The following is a 15,531-nucleotide window of genomic DNA, read 5'->3' as shown; positions in this document are numbered from 1 at the left end:
CCGCTGAACTGGACAGCCTACTGTGGTGGGGGAGCTGCACCTGCCTGTCTATCAGGACCTGCAGCACGACATGCAGCATCCACAAATAAAATGACGTCAGTACAAATAAAGTACTGAGTATGTAAGGTAGGGAACCATAAATACGATCAGTAATGTAAGCAAGGATAAAGAATATACAACCTGTAACATCTTAGTACCTCTGAGGGCTATTGACATGAAATGCATGATACATATGTATAAATACATAAACCTTTAAAACATTCGCCTCTGTGGGCATCATCATCATCATATCGTACCCGACCATAATAGGCTCGGTAAAAAACGTACCCGGCCATCATAAGGCTCGGTAGAATCGTACCCGGCCACGTGGAGCTCGGTAAAACCCAACTGATCAGTGGTTGCACAATAGGTGCCGTACCCGGCCAACTATAGCGTGGCTCGGTAGAGTAAAATAGATACATATATATAATGCATGCTCGACTCATGGAATCACATTCTAAACCTTTCGGAGTGACGTAAGGTCGGTATCCTCTGTACACGTTATTAGGACTAACTCTTCACTATGAACCTTATAAGAATCAGGAAGTACCAACAACATTGATAACATAAGAATAAGAGAAGCAACATTAACATCAATCGTTCCATAAGAGGGAAAACAATGTAAGTACTGCTAGCTTCTAAGAGTAGAGTATCTTGGAAGCTCGTTCATTACATTATGTACAATCGGAGTCGTGCAAAAGAAGGAAAGGGATAGCCTCACATACCTTGTATATACTGCCCCAATCTCAAGCTATGCAATTGTCAAAACTCCTTAGTCTACAATAAGAGAAACGATACTATCGTTATCATTTAAGCGTCATAACTATTATGTATCGACCACAACCTATTTTACGATGAAACGGACAGCACCTCCCCTATATATATGACTTCACACCATTCAAAACAATCGCCAAACAGCCCAAACAACATCAATAATAAACATATTGAGCCTCCCAAAATAGTCCACGCACAGCCTAATCACTCCATACCTACGACGACCACCATAGTCGTGTCAAACGACCCAGAAATGTTACGAATAACTATCATCCCACAACCCTACATATATATGGTGTTTCTCCAAACCCTTCCTCCTCCAAAACTCCACAAAACAGTAGTAAAATACGCAGCCCAACAGTCCACAAAACAATAACATTACTACCAAGCCTTTCGATATATATTTCACAAGTTCTAGCTTCAATGGCTTAGCCGCAACTTGGATAATCTTAAATACATATAGAGTAAGAGGTTCCTTACCTTTATACAGAAATAACAACTCCAATTTGACCTTAAATTTCCATGAAATATCCCTCCAATGCTGCCACAACAACAAAAAAGCGAAACTAGCGATCAATTAGTGTTTTTTCGGCACTAGAATCACTTTAGAAGGCTTGAAATCACCTAGGATTGATATTAAGAACATGAGGGAGTATTTACAGAACATAAACCCTTTAAAACAACCTCCCACACGAGCTGGAACGACACAAAAATGAGCAACAACAAGAAGAACAAGAGACTTACTAGCGCCACGGAATTCCCGACACTTGATTTGTGTTGTTTGCCCTTTTTTTGGGTCTTGAATCTTGAGAGAACCTTGAGAGGATGTTCCTAGGGTTCTAAGGTCTGAAAATAGTGAAAAGAAATGACTTAAAACGGGTTGTAGTCATCCTATATAGGTCCAAATATCTTAAACCGACTTAGTGGGCCCCATAGAGAGGTGCTTGGCGCAGTCTCGCGAAAACGCGAATATCTCTCTACTCCGAGATTGTATCGATGAACGGTTTAATACGTTGGAAACTAGACTCATAGATATTTAATTTGGTTGGTAGAACACCCCGTAATTCCTTGTAAATTAGGAGAAAAGATTAGAAACATTTGACCTAATGTTTAAGTAAAATTATGAACCTAAGTTGCGACAACTTTTGTCAACTTTTGTTTCATAACTCGTTTGACTTCAAGACTTATGATACGGATATTATATGATTAAAATAACCTTAATACATGACCTCTTGAGTGTATTAAGCACCGCTAGATTTACCTGAAAATACGAGTTACAACATCCTTGATTCATTTAACTTCTAATACTTGTTAATCACCCTTATACACTCTTGTATCACTTAAGACCAATATGATTGACTTCTTATCATCTCAAAGATAATTCCTTCTTGGATTTATGTTAACTAATATATGGCATGAACTAACACATGTAGATATGGGTTGTAACAACATGGTTACTAGACCAAAAAAAGAAAGGGGGTTGGGGCTAAGGAAAGCTCGCTCAAAAAACCTAACCCTTCTAGCCAGTCTAGCATGGAGATTAGCAAACAATACCACTAATCTATGGGCTACTACACTTCTTAAAAAATACTCTCATAAGCCAAAAGAGAAGGGCTCCTTCATTTGGAAAAGTGTTATTAAGGGGTGGGAATTATGCCAAAAAGAAATGTCTTGGACAATTCATAATTCTTCTACCCTTAACTTGTGGGATAATAATTGGATAACCAACTCCAATGTCCTTAGAATTAAGCTATGTCATTGGCCCTTTAACTAAAGAGGAATCCTCCTTTAGGATTTGTGATGTTAGATCTGGAAATAAATGGAACTTGACTAATATCTCCTTGGATATCCCTAAGGAAATTATATCTAAAATCCACTCAACATTCATTCACAACAATATTAGTTCAGACTCTCTCTCCTAGGATAGCAACTCTAATGGTCTCTTCACGACCAAGTCTTGTTATGAACTTTTGGAAGGAAAAATGCACCCTGATATTAATAGTGACTGGATCTGGAAATTACATTGCCCTAATAAAATTAAATACTTTATATGGCTATGCAACCTCAATAGATTGCCATGCAGGAAATATCTATCCTATATTGGCATGAATATAGATGAAAGGTGTACCATTTGTCGTAAGGAACCTGGAACTCATAGGCACATTTTTCTCACATGCCCTAATGCCAAAATCCTTTGGGATAATCTGGGAATTGATACTTTCACAGTGCAACCTCTAAGCCAAACTTGGCTTAAATCTCTCCAACTAAAAAGTTCAATAATTCCTAATAAACTAATCAATTGGAATACCTTGTTTCCTTTCATTATTTGGAATATTTGGATTACTAGGAATAGCAACAATATTAATAATACTACCACTCGTTCATCCCTCTGTAGGATTATTCATCAATCAGTCAAATACGTTTTACTTACAAATAAGGAGTCAAATTGGGATCGGAAAATCAATCTCACCATCAGTTGGATTAAACCTCATAGAGGGTGGTATAAACTAAACATAGATGGTGCCTATAATAAGGATAGAAGTGTTGGAGGCATTGGAGGGGTTATAAGAAATGAAAAGGGGGACTGGCTGATTGGTTTTGCTTCAAAAATTATTGTAAAAAACCCAGTTCATGTGGAACTCGTGGCACTCTACGAAGGGCTTTGTATTGCAAACAACAAAAAGCTCTACCTTTTGGAAATCGAGACTGATGCTACTCAGGTAATCTCTTTCATCCGTGATGGATGCAAAACTTACGAATTTATTATTAATTGTTGCAGGTTGCTTCTGGCTCAAATGGGCACCGTGGAAATGTACCACCTCTTCAGGCAGGGGAATGAAGTAGCTCACAATCTAGCAAGGCATGCAATGACCACCTTAATTTCAAATAAATTTACATTTTGGTTGTATCCACCACCCTTTGTCTTGGCCAGGATGCTGGCAGACAAGAGAGGTGAGGGTTGTGAAAAAACAATTTCTTTTAAGTATTGTAGAATCCTTGTTGCTTTGGGTAATTTGCATGCCATGCATGGGTTACCTTCTATCAAGGATCATCACGATCATAACTACTGCTATAATGCTTAATGTTTATGTTTAATGAAATAAGTATCTTTATGTTAAAAAAAAAATAACTGTGCCTAACAGTGAGTGCGAGGATAATCCTAACCAGAAATAGGGAAAAACAAAAACAAATAAATAAAACCAAGCAAAAGTTAAAGGAAAAAGAAAAAAGACAAAGGACAAAGCGAGAAGGAAATACAATTCTAATCAGGGGTAAATTTGGGCAAACAAATAACTGCCTCGTTCAATTTACTTAAAACTTTCTATAACCCTAAACCCCATTTTTCCTCCATAGAGTGGATAGTGAAGTAAGCATGAGACCTCCAAGAGGACGTGGTGGCGGAGGATTTAGGGCCGGCAGAGAGGGCGGCCGCGGCGGTCGGGGCTTCGGCCGTGGAGGTGGTCGCTTCCCTCCTCGTGATGAAGGGCCTCCTCCCGAAGTAGTTGGTATTTTTTGACTCTCCTCGATTTTATGTGTTGCTATATGTAAAATACTGCATTGAAACAAAAGACTTTCTTTTTGAATATTGAAATGCAGAGATTTCTTCATTTGTGCACGCATGTGAAGGAGATGCAGTGACTAAGCTAACAAATGAGAAAATCCCATACTTTAATGCACCCATTTACCTTCAGAACAAGACCCAGATTGGAAAAGTCGATGAGATTTTTGGTCCCATTAATGAATCTGTAAGAAAACCCTTTTTCTCCTTGTTTTATTTTTTTCCCTTGTTTTATTTTGTAATTGTAAAATTAGAAGTTGGGATTCAAAATTTGTTGCTTTGATGTTATAAAATATGATGGGATTGTTTTTTTTTTGTGTTTTCTGGTACAGTATTTTTCCATAAAGATGATGGAGGGAATAATTGCGACTTCATATTCATCTGGAGATAAGTTCTACATTGACCCAGCTAAGCTTTTGCCACTGGCCAGATTTCTTCCGCAGCCCAAGTATGTGTTTACTCGTCTTGCTTCATGCTTTTAAGACTTCATATAGACGTTTGTCTGTTTGAACTAACTACAATTCTCCTGGTTGCCTTGACCATGTTGTTTTTGGATAGTTGAAGGTTTAAATATGATTTAAAGCATTATTCTGGATTTAGGCTGTTTAAATTAACATATACCCTGCTGTTATGATTGCGAATAAATTTCTTTACATTATCTGAAAAAGTTAAACTGATGCAGGTCTGTCTTTTTTTAACGTGGTTTTTAAAAAAATCATTTACTTTTGAAATGCCGTCTTCTAGGTATAACACTACTGGTTATGCCAACTATTAGTATCTTAAACTCTAATGGATGCAGGATGAAGTAAGTGAAAACGCACTGTGATTAAAAGGAAGTTTATTTACCAGTCTATCTACTACAGCTTAATTCGAAACTAGTCAGGGATCCCAAACTAGTCGGTGTTGCCTATACGAATTCTATATCCATTCATGCTATTTAGACCTATTTCATTCCAATACTAATTAATGTATGGTAGATGTATTTTCTAGAGAATTCATCTTGTTAAGACTAATTTTAAGCTGGCATCAACTTGTTTCAGCCTGTTATATCACCTAACTGTAAATTCCTCTATTATTATTATTATTATAAAATGTCATTGCTGAAGCTAATACTGTAATCTATCATGAGTTTAGTAATGGATTCATGACACTGACAGAAAAGTTGTATTTATGACTTTGAGTGGAGCAGTTCATGTTTACGATATTCACAAATTACCATCCAAAGAAATAATCCATGTTTCATATCATATCCTATTTGCTTTTCTTGTTTGCACTTGGAATGCTTGTGAATAACAGGAAAGACAATATTTCCTCCCATTCTTATAGGAGAAATATTCCTATCTTCCATATGATTTATTTGTTCCAAATGACTATGCCTATTAAAATCAAGTATTGTTATAGCAATATGATTTAGTATGTTGTGAACTCAAACTCTGCCTGATAGACTTTCAGAATTTCAAAATCATTTAGAAAGATGTTTTAAAGTCATCATATTCGATATGTGCCTTGAGAAGTAATCACATCCAATGAGAGCGAAGTTAACCTGAAGCTGGAAGGATATGCTTATGTATGTCTTTTTTAGCAAACATGTAGAAGGTGTGTTCTTTTGGATTAGGAGGAAATCCTCCCTTAGAAAATTAAGGACTATGGCTTTGTTGCTCGGAAATATAAGGTCTATGCAGCTACCCCAAGAACTAAATGCATTTCAGAGCCATGTTCAGTTAATACTGCCACATCTTTCTTCAATATTGTGTTTTTTCTGTTCGACATTTAACTAAATCTGAAATCCTTAGCAAACTTGCAGAGCACAATGTTCATTTAGATGACGATAACAAATTCTACCTTAATGTTTAAGAGAATACAAAATCTATGTTTGACAGTAAAAATAATTAAATTGCAACCATGTTTGGTTGATACAACCACCTCTTTCTTTCATATTTTGTTTTTTTGGGTCTGACTTGAACTGAATCTGAATGTATTTCCCTGTTATCGCAGGGGACAGCAGCAAGCTTCTAGAGGTGGAGGACGTGGTGGAGGAAGAGGTGGGGGAAGAGGCGGTTTCCGTGGTGGTGGTGGTGGTTTCCGTGGAAGGGGTGCTCCTCGTGGTGGTAGAGGACCTCCTAGAGGTGGTCGTGGAGGCAGTTTTAGGGGTAGAGGGAGATTTTAGAAGCAACTGTAGTATTGTATTCAATTTTAGATATAGTGCTGCGATGTTGTTGAATCAATTGGGTGGGAGGATGTCGCTACAATTCTGTTCGTGGAATTGGCTCGTTTTCATTTCCACTGAACTGGAACCATTTGAGTGTTTTTTGCCCATTGAGCACCCATCATGATCAACAGCAGTATTAGTTAAATGCATTCTACTGTAATCTGAGATCCTTATGCTTGAAGTTGGTTTATTTTATGCTGGTGATTTTGGTACATATCTTGTATTGGTAGCCCAACTCTTTTTTTTTTCTTTTCTTTTTTCTGAAGCATAACTCATTCATTATGTGGACGATTGCAATAGATCTCGGAAGTTTGACCTTGGCTTATTTGTACTTCATAGTGCATGATAATAATTCCAGTAGTGTCCCTATTCCAGTGTATCATAAAGCTATTTCTTTCCTACAGGGTGATTTTGCCCGTTACCGTTGGTATTTTGGTACTAGTTGATCTCCTAGATTGCTATTTTCTTTGATTAGTTTTATTTTGCAGTGTTTTTTTTTTCTTCCGATTTTATTTATATTAGTTTTAATTTTACAGTGTCTCTAGTATGACGGAAAATGCCTTTTGAAAAATATTTTTCAGTGTTTAGTTGGTGAATGAAAATATAGTCTGAAATTAGACGGTATAAATTAAAGTTTAATATCAGCATTAGCAAATTGAAGTGTTTTTATAAGAACTTTGTGTATTTAAGAGTAATAATATCTGATTCAAGAGTGTTTTCAGTTCCCGAGTCTCTCCTACTTCTCAGAGCATGTGATGCGCATGGATTGAATCTAGGAATTGATTTCTAGATGTGCTGTAGGATCTGCACCTTGCCACAGTAGATTGACATGCTCTCATAAACTAACATAATATTAAATGATCTTTCATGTTTTATCAGGCGACAAAGGGTAGAAGATATCTGGATGATTGCAGTCACAGCTTTGTTCTTAAGGCTAAATTTTGAACTTGAGCGGGCTGAAATGAGAAGAGACAAGATAGGGTTCGTCTAGTGGAAAAAAAACTTGGGTAATTATCAGTTTTAGCCTGCGCCAGAAACTATTTAACATCCGGTAGCCGATAAAGTATATAAAACTTGTATAATTTTTGTATATAACATATAAAATGTCTATACATATACAAATTTTATACATTTTTTCGGCTATTATTTTTACAGCGGCTATACAGTGTCTTTTGTCCGAAAAAACGTCCAGCTCCAACTTAAACTTTGGAGATTCGAGTCACCAAGGGAGAAAAAGTGGTTAAAAGCACTGTAGGCAACTGGGCAGGGGGGTTTCAGGGGTGTGAGGATTTATACAATATAAAAATATAAGAAAAATAGCAAAATAGCTGAACTTAATATTCCAGGAAGATATCTACAAAAGATTGTAAATATTTCTGGTTCATTCTTAAGAAAACAATAAGGTCAAAGACAATTATAAAACTTTGTTTGATTAATAATAAAGAATTGGACCAAACAAAGTGGCCCCTTCTAGTGCTTTCAAGCCATCTTGCACTCATAAGAATGATGGTGTACAACATTTATTTTTCTTTTAAAAGGTCAAGCAAAACTATTGAAATGGCTAAATTTTTGTCAAATTTTGCACAAGTGCAGAAATGAATATGCAGAAGTATATGAACTCCATGCTTTAGAGTATATGTTTATTTGAAGAAGAAGCAATCGTCGCCTCATTCTTAGGCTTCCCATCCCCTTAGTGTTGTTGCTCTGGCAACACGGTTGACGCCTAGGGTGAAGGCACCCATTCGGAGATCGCAGTTGTGAGTCTTGCACATATCTTTGACATCTTTAAAACCTCTGTTCATGTATGCCTTTAGCTCAGTGTTCACTCTTTCCTCATCCCACATAAAACCTTGGATGTTCTAGCATTACAGAATCATCCAAAAGTTAATATGAAGAGTTATTGATCCCACAGTTTGGCTGGAATATGAGAAGATATAAAGGTCAAACTGATACCTGAACCCATTCAAAATAGCTGACAGTAACACCTCCTGAGTTTGCATATATGTCTGGCAGAATGACAACTCCTTTCTTTGCCAAAATCTGCATGAACAAAATTAGTTTAATTTTCGTTGTTCTCTGTCCTGTGTTTCAAATAATAACTGAACTAAAACACTGACCTCGTCAGCTTCAGGATCAGTTGGATGGTTAGCAGCCTCAACAATGAATTTGGCTTTTATGTCTTTTGCATTATCCCTTTAAAGAGATTTAAATGTATCATAAATCTGAAATGACAAGAGCTTGTTAATAACTAGTTTTATAGAAATAGCATGAGAATAACCTGTTAATTACTCCGCCAAGGGCAGCTGGTATAAGAACATCGCAGTCTTCTACCAGTATAGAATTAGGATCTATTGAATCCGCGCCATGGAAACCTTTAACTCCGCGATTTTCTTTCACATGTTTGAGTAGACTTGCTATGTCGATTCCATTTTTGTTCTTTATAGCACCTGTTATGTCACTGACTGCAACAATCTTCCCACCTTGCTCAGTAATGAGTTGTGCAGCCCAAGAACCAACATTTCCAAATCCCTGGAACGAAAGAAATCGTATCAAATTCCAGACCTATCCAACGAAATGTACTTTCTATATCCTTTTGTATCTTTCCTTACCAACCAATCAGCTAGTGTGGAATTAATTCTGTTCCTTTTGTTTTTGAGAAAAACAGAATAGTTTTCGAGATTAAGTTTCTCCACAATTGTTAGTTGAATTAAGGGCACTAACCTGAACAACAAAATGCTGCCCAGCGATGCTCTTTCCATGGTCTCTAAGCAGTGCTTCAGCAGCAAAAAGAACACCCCTACCAGTAGCTGCATCTCTGCCTAGAGATCCACCAAGATCCTGTTGTCAAAATGTTGAATTTCCCAAGTTAAACCAATACAAAGATTGTATAGTTGTGAGTCAAGCTAGAAAACACAGACCATGAGAATAGGTTATCATCAAACTGAAAGTTTATTTACACTACTCAGATCGTGTAAAATGAACTATGGAGTGTACAGGATCGTCAATCAGAAATCAGAATGTTATTCATACTTACAATAGGTTTTCCAGTTACCACTGCAGGTGAATAGCCATGAAACTTTGAGTACTCATCTAGAATCCACGCCATTGTCTGCGTAAAGCAACACCTCAGTTAGATCCATCCGTAGCATGCCAAAAGGTTAAGGGGAAATGACACTTTCTCCTGTCCGATAAAATGATATGCCTGAGACATATATATACCTGTGGATTTGTTCCCATGTCAGGTGCTGGAACATCTGTATGAATTCCAATAAGGTCATGGATTTTTTGAGTAAATACTCGAGTAAGTCGCTCTAGCTCAGAGATGCTTAAGTCACTGGGACTGCACCCTATTCCTCCTTTAGCCCCTCCATATGGTATATTGGCAACCGCTGTCTTCCATGTCATTAGCTGTGCTAAGGCATTCACCTCATCCGGATCAACCTACATTACTCATAACCATTTGAATCAGTATCAGACATTGTTACATTAATCAAAAACATGATCTTGAATTAAAGAAACTCGATCAATCTTGCCATTCTGTGTAATTCAGCCAAGTTAAACAACTAACCTCAGGATGGTATCTGATTCCTCCTTTCATGGGGCCTCTAGCATTGTCGTGTTGTACCCTGAATCCAATAAAAGTTGCCAATGAGCCGTCATCCTTTGGTATTGTACACTCAACCTGCAATATCAGTCAATAAGTACAGCTTACAGAAAAATGAGAAAAGCAATATACAAGCACATTAGTGCAAAAAACAAAGGTTTGACAAAACAGTCCAGCACCCAAATGTGTGATCTAGCCGTCAATGAAATGGTCTGAAAGACTAAACTATGAGACTAGGGTCCAACTCTCATCAAAGACAAAAAGATAGAGGTGATTTATTTTGGCTAGGCTCTGATGGACAGAGTCACTCGGTATTTGTATTAATGGAGATAGCACTGGATAAAAATCGAAGTGCACGTAAGCTGCTCCAAAACCATATTATAAAAAATTGTCTCACGTGTAAAAGTCTAGTAGAGAAGTAGAAATTTAAGTAAAAGTCAGAATGTTAAGTACAATGTCCAAGATCAACGCAAAATTCAATCTGTCCAGTTCTTAGAATGGCCAGATCATAGGAGGTGCAAAATGATCAAAGCGGCCAAATTACTGAAAACAAAACATGTCGGATGTCATCAAAATCTTGGCACCCAAAATAAAGATGTATTGCAGCACCCAAATGGAACAAAGAACTCAAGAAAAGAATTGCAAAATGACAAAAATGGAATGAGCAACAAACCTTAATCTCCCTAAATGGAATGAGAAGACACTGTTCAAGCTTGGAATCCAAGCCTAGCAAACGAGATGCTAGCTTAAAGTTTCTGTTGGTTGCTGCTAAAGCGTTCATGATTCTTCAAATAGTTTCCTAAATAAGCTTGATCCCAGAAAGTTAAAATCTGAAACAAGACAAGAACAAATCTGGTCAACTCTTGGTTATGTAATTTGAGAATGAAGCAACAAAAGTATTTATACTTGAGTTTATAATGAAGAAGTTTCCTAATAACTTTGCTTATTTTCCCATGTGGACATCTTAATTTCAAAACAATCTTGTCATCAACACGTACCCTTCTTATCCGTTAATAATCCCGAATTCACATATACATAGCTTGACATTTTTTTCCTTAACAAAAACACCTTTTTCATGGCTGATGACAGCTAGATTATTGCAAAGCCAACGCGTGATAAGCAACAGCTAATAAAATATTTCTACATCTTCCTCCTACAAGTATTCTGTAAATTTTGTTAATTAGGTCATATGCATGTATCAGCATTTTTTAAATTAGCAGTGGTCTAGTCAATTTTGTAAGTACTTCAACTATTTCAGTAGATACTTGCTACCTTTAGATAACATACTAATTAACTAAGCTGTCAACGTTTAGACAAATAGAAAAAATCACCTTTTGTACTTGTTTTACTTTGATTTGAACCTTACTTCTCTCTTCATAATTTTCACCTACTTTATTGACATATTAACCGCACCCTTTGGTGCCTATTTTGTCGGCATATATATCAAACCCAAGTTGCAACAGTCAAAGATTAGTTAAGAATTATTTTTTTCTATTTTTTAGTTTATCCATCTCCAAAATTAACATTGACTAATGACTCAGACCATTCTTCCATTTTGCGGTTTCGAGGCTGCTAAAAAGGGTCATTGTCTACGTTATTAAACCATTTATTATATTGGAGTATTATTACATGGTCAATTCTTTTTAGCGCTATTGGCCCACGAGATTTATCGAGCCAACGCACAACTACATTAGAAATAATTGTCCAAATATGCCTAACCTAGATTTTGCCTCCACCATTTAAGTCTACTCCAAAAATTGATAGCATCCTTGTTGGAATTCTGACCTCAGAGAAACGGAGAAGCCATTTCAAATTTGGCGTATTGACGGAAGGGGCCAATAAGACGTTATTTTTACTTCAGACCAGACCATGTAAAGTATATAAGAAGGCAAATTAAAAATATATTCATCTATAGTCGAATCCCATCTATAGTCGAAAATAATAATAGAGCTAGAAACAATATCCAAGCAACATGAAGATATATTAAAGTCTCCTGTTATTCAATTTCGGGTTACATGTCAATTACATGTACACTTCACGTATAAGAAAAAGTAGAGGAACTTTGTCCTACTTCACTTAAAATTCAGCAATCACAATCTCACAAATCCACCTTTACCCTATCCATTGTCTTTGTCGCTAAAATTTGGCTGCTTGCAACGAAACCCTTTATCTTCTGTCAAGATTTTACTTTTTACAATTTCTGTTTGGAGGGTGAGGGTTGTTTTGACCTTCACCTCCTTTTATTTTGGGTATGTGCTCCGGGGCTAAATAATTGGGATTAGACTTCATTTATGTTGGGATTGAAATAACATAGTGCATGCGAAAGCTAACAATGTAAATTTGGTGAACAATAAATCAGACAAGAAAGAAAATATACTAGAATAAGACATTACAATGGGGTTAGGTCAATTAATCTAAATATAAAAACTAGTATAAAATTATAAAAACTATTGAGAGAAAAATCTCTCACAAACAAGACTTTTTTAATGACTACATTGTGGATGTTATTGTTATTGTTCTTGTTGTAAGAGGAAAACGTTAATTTATAGAAGTACAAAACTTGTCCTTTTAGAAGTCTTCTTCCAAGTTCTAGTAAATTACAAATTCGGGACAAAATCCTAACAGTTTATTGTATTTTACAGAGAGAAGATGCCCACATTCAATAGCTAATTGCAAAGTTCTCCATTTGAATAGCGGAAAGCACTATGCTTGTATAAAACTCTTCAAGACCAAAAACAGAGAACCATCATATTAAAAAGTGGTAAGAGCACTTATAAGAACATTCAAAAGCATTAAGAACAAACTACTAAAAGAATCTAGAGATGTAGTGTCAGACGCTAAACAATAACAACATACCCAGTAAAATCTCACAAAATGAGGTCTGGGGAGGGTAAAACATATCCAGTGAAATCTTAAAAAGTGAGGTCTGGGGAGGCTAGAGCGTACACAGACCTTATCAGGGGCGGCTTAAACATATGTGTGGCCTAAAACCAAAGTTTAATGTGAGGCCTAAATTTTTTTTTAAAAAAATATTAATAATTTTTTATAATCGATTTCCTCCAAAAATTCCTTTTCAATTGATAATATAGCCAACAAATTTAATCTATCTTGAGACATTGTTAATCTTAGGTAAGATTTTATCAATTATAATCTTGAAAACTTCTTTTCTTTCATACAATTGTTATAGACAAACTCTACCTTTATACGAAAAGTACTAAACATTATTTTTTAAATACCTATAAATCTGTTATTTTTAAAAAGTGGGGCCCCAAATTTTTGGGGCCTAAGGCAAAAGCCTTACTTGGATGTACATTAGAGCCGGCCCTGGACCTTAACCCTACCTTACGAAGTTGGAAAGACTGTTTGAGACGCTATATGCTCGGTAAAACAGACAGAAATCTTGGCATACCTTAGGTACGGCAGTAAGTCCGCTGCAGCCCCCCCTAGCTTCTGGTATGCCTTTAAGCAAGGAGAGTAAAGCAATACAAATTACTCTTTTCACAAGTCTGCCTACAAATTTATACCCCTGAAAAAAAAAACGTTAACACAGTATCAGAATCAATTCCTCCGGAATCTTTGCTGCAAAAATCCCTCTTTATTCATACAACAATACTAGTACTTTTATATGAAACAAGCGTATGTTGGAGTTCATCACTTCACTACCCTCAAATCCTCTTCACATTCATGTACACTTAATGTAAATGTTGCAGAAGCCAAATGTATATAGTGTGAATAAGTCACAACTACTATACCAAAAATTATGACAGCCACCAAATAATAAATAAGACAATAAAGCAACAATAAAGGGAACACCAGAATTTACGAGGTTCGGCTAATTTTGCTTACTCCTCGGACACAACCAATATTTTATTTCACTCCAAAAATACAAGTGAAATAATACTAAAGAGAGAAGATACAAATGCCTTAAACAGATGAGAAGGCAAATGAGAGGTGTGTTTAAATCCTAAACATTAAGCCTTCTTTTATAGGGGAAAAGTTTCCCACCAACTCCTTAACCCACCGATGTGGGATGGAAATTTGACATAATTCAACAAATCTCCACCTTGGCAAAATTCCACATCTTCAATTTTCTCTCGGTAACAAATTTTGGTTGTGTCTTCATCTTCAATCTTCAGTGTTCAACAATGTTGATCAAATCCAAACAATGTTGAAACTTGACCGCAGTCACCACCTTTGTCAGCATATCAGCAGGATTCTCCGTAGTATGAATTTTCTTCACCGTGACTCCACCTTCTTCTATGATTTCTCGTACGAAATGATACCGAACATCAATGTGCTTCGTCCTTGCATGATAAACTTGGTTCTTCGCTAATTGAATAGCACTTTGACTATCACAAAAAATTGTGATACCTTTTTGTTCAACACCAAGCTCCTTTAGCAATCCTTGAAGCCAAATTGCCTCCTTCACAGCCTCTGTAATAGCCATGTACTCTGCCTCTGTTGTAGACAAAGCAACTGTTGACTGCAAAGTAGACTTCCAACTAACTGGTGCCTTTGCAAAAGTAAACACATAACCAGTAGTTGATCTTCGTTTGTCCAGATCACCCGCAAAATCTGAGTCACAATATCCAACTACAGACTGATTGTCTTCCTGCTCAAAAACTAACCCGACATCTACAGTATTATGAATATACCGTAGAATCCACTTCACAGCTTGCCAATGCTCCTTCCCTGGATTGTGCATATATCTGCTAATAACTCCAACAGCTTGTGAAATGTCAGGCCTTGTGCAAACCATTGCATACATCAAGCTACCAACAACATTTGCGTATGGTACCTTTGACATATACTCTCGTTCAGCTTCATCCATTGGCGACATAGTAGTACTTAGCTTAAAATGGGAAGCAAGTGGAGTACTAACTGGCTTAGTCTTGTCATCTATGCCAAAACGTTGAAGTACTCTCTTCAAATATTCCTTTTGAGATAAACAGAGTTTCTTTGAACGTCTATCTCTAATTATCTCCATGCCAAGAATTTTCTTTGCCTCACCCAAATCCTTCATCTCGAACTCCTTCTTCAGTTGAATCTTCAACTTATCAATTTCTTCCAAATTCTTGGAAGCTATCAACATATCATCAACATATAGGAGAAGATATACAAAGGAACCATCTTTAAGCTTGCGCAAATACACACAATGATCGTATTTGCTTCTCTTGTACCCTTGCCGCAACATAAACTCGTCAAATCGCTTGTACCATTGTCTAGAAGATTGTTTCAATCCGTACAACGATTTTTCAAGTTTGCATACCATATTTTCTTTTCCAGCAACTTTGAATCCTTCTGGCTGAGTCATGTAGATTTTCTCCTCCAAGTTTCCATGTAAAA

General features: G+C 36.5%; 2 protein-coding genes across 4 annotated transcripts; one reads left to right on the top strand and one right to left on the bottom strand.

Moving 5' to 3' along the window:
• Nucleotides 1–4,157: 4,157 nt before the first annotated feature.
• On the top strand, nt 4,158–6,795 carry LOC104217258 (putative H/ACA ribonucleoprotein complex subunit 1-like protein 1). Its single transcript, XM_009767450.2, has 4 exons — nt 4,158–4,319; nt 4,411–4,559; nt 4,705–4,820; nt 6,368–6,795. Exons 1-4 carry the CDS (start codon nt 4,187–4,189, stop codon nt 6,537–6,539), a joined length of 570 nt encoding a protein of 189 aa, XP_009765752.1. The 5' UTR covers nt 4,158–4,186; the 3' UTR covers nt 6,540–6,795.
• Nucleotides 6,796–7,910: 1,115 nt separating this feature from the next.
• LOC104217259 (glutamate dehydrogenase B) lies at nt 7,911–13,689 on the bottom strand. 3 transcript variants are annotated; one of them, XM_009767452.2, is made up of 10 exons: nt 13,595–13,689; nt 10,859–11,015; nt 10,150–10,263; nt 9,801–10,022; nt 9,616–9,690; nt 9,303–9,419; nt 8,860–9,110; nt 8,699–8,774; nt 8,535–8,621; nt 7,911–8,440 (listed from the first exon to the last, which is right to left on the bottom strand). In XM_009767452.2, exons 2-10 carry the CDS (start codon nt 10,964–10,966, stop codon nt 8,255–8,257), a joined length of 1,236 nt encoding a protein of 411 aa, XP_009765754.1. In that variant the 5' UTR covers nt 10,967–11,015; nt 13,595–13,689; the 3' UTR covers nt 7,911–8,254. The 3 variants fall into 3 exon arrangements, with proteins under 3 accessions (XP_009765754.1, XP_009765755.1, XP_009765756.1); XM_009767453.2 differs by lacking the exon at nt 13,595–13,689 and adding an exon at nt 11,184–11,329; XM_009767454.2 differs by lacking the exon at nt 13,595–13,689 and adding an exon at nt 11,092–11,161.
• Nucleotides 13,690–15,531: the final 1,842 nt, after the last annotated feature.

The sequence above is a fragment of the Nicotiana sylvestris genome, chromosome 3 (assembly GCF_000393655.2).
Source record: "Nicotiana sylvestris chromosome 3, ASM39365v2, whole genome shotgun sequence".
NCBI classification, from domain to species: domain Eukaryota; kingdom Viridiplantae; phylum Streptophyta; class Magnoliopsida; order Solanales; family Solanaceae; genus Nicotiana; species Nicotiana sylvestris.
Note: the sequence above shows the minus strand (reverse complement) of the source record. Positions and strands in the feature narration are given on the sequence as shown.